General features: G+C 33.5%; 1 protein-coding gene across 1 annotated transcript; it reads left to right on the top strand.

The window, feature by feature from the left end:
• Positions 1-166: 166 nt before the first annotated feature.
• Cisd2 (CDGSH iron sulfur domain 2) lies at positions 167-1,089 on the top strand. Its single transcript, XM_081987520.1, has 3 exons — positions 167-363; positions 562-776; positions 834-1,089. Exons 1-3 carry the CDS (start codon positions 273-275, stop codon positions 918-920), a joined length of 393 nt encoding a protein of 130 aa, XP_081843646.1. The 5' UTR covers positions 167-272; the 3' UTR covers positions 921-1,089.
• Positions 1,090-1,254: the final 165 nt, after the last annotated feature.

Below are 1,254 nucleotides of genomic sequence, written 5' to 3'. Positions count from 1 at the left end.
GTCGATCGCCAGACGGCGCCACTGCACGGGCGTGTTCGGCGGTTCGGTTTCTCGTTTCGGTCAATTTCGGCAGTTTCATTTGTTCTCTTCTTTTTAGTTTGTTTTGGCGTTTATGCCACTATTTGTCGTCTGACGTTTTTGACAACCACTAATCTGTCTCTGTCATTCTATCATAACTTTATTTTTCACTGAATTGCATAGATTGTGGTGTTTTTTCTCCTTTTGATTCAATAAATTTTAATTAGAAGTTATTTTACCAATTTGCTAATAAAATGCTGGGTCATCTTGTCAAAGTAACAGTTCCTGACTATTTGAGCAGTCTTCCAATCCCCGAGACTATCGGTGGATGGTTTAGGTTAGGATGTAAGTATTTTATTCCTAAATTTTCCAATTTTTACCACCAAAAATAAACAAAATTATCTTAAATCCCTGAGAATGACTTGAAATTTTGTAGTTGTTATTTGATTAAATTATCTAAATGAAATCAACTAGGTCACATTTATGTAACTGTGTAGTGATTGTAGCAAATCAATGATAATATCAAAAAATGTATTTTTACAGTTAAAGACTGGCTCTCACTGGTGCCCCCATCTGCAGTAGCAGCTGGTTTAGGCTACACATTCTATCTAGCATTTTGTCCAAAAGCAAAGCGTGCTTCTTGCACTGGTAGATGTAACAATGTCATCCAACTTTCTAATCCTAAAATTGTGGACACAATTGATGTGGAAGATATAACTGATAAAGCAGTATTTTGCAGATGCTGGAAGAGTAAAAATGTAAACTTTACAATGGGCCAACCCATAATAGTTGATTAATTTTTGGTACTTTTGCAGTGGCCTTACTGTGATGGCTCCCACAATGCTCACAATCAGGAAACTGGAGACAATTTGGGGCCTCTTATTGTGAAAAAATCAAAGTAAATTTCTATGGTGTTTAGTACTATAAATTTCATGCTGGTTACATTAATTATTTTACTGTAATATTGAAATTAGAGGCTTAAGATTTAAAATAATCTAAGTAGGTAACTAAAATACCTGTAGAATTTCAATTATTGTAAATATGTGGGGAATAAAAATCTTACTTAAACTAGTTATCTGTTATTTTTAGTAGTATTTAAGTAATTCAACAGCTGTTTTGCAGTTATTTGAACAGTTGCCAGATTAAATTGTATAATCCAGCCTCTAAGTGAAAGCAATTTAAAATGACAAAACATGCCAGCAAAACCACATTTTTGTATTTTGTTATATTCAGAGA

The sequence above is a fragment of the Ips typographus genome, linkage group LG9 (assembly GCF_016097725.1).
Source record: "Ips typographus isolate SLU linkage group LG9, UJ_Ityp_2.0, whole genome shotgun sequence".
Classification (NCBI taxonomy): Eukaryota; Metazoa; Arthropoda; class Insecta; order Coleoptera; family Curculionidae; genus Ips; species Ips typographus.
This window is presented reverse-complemented; position numbering and strand designations above follow the sequence as displayed.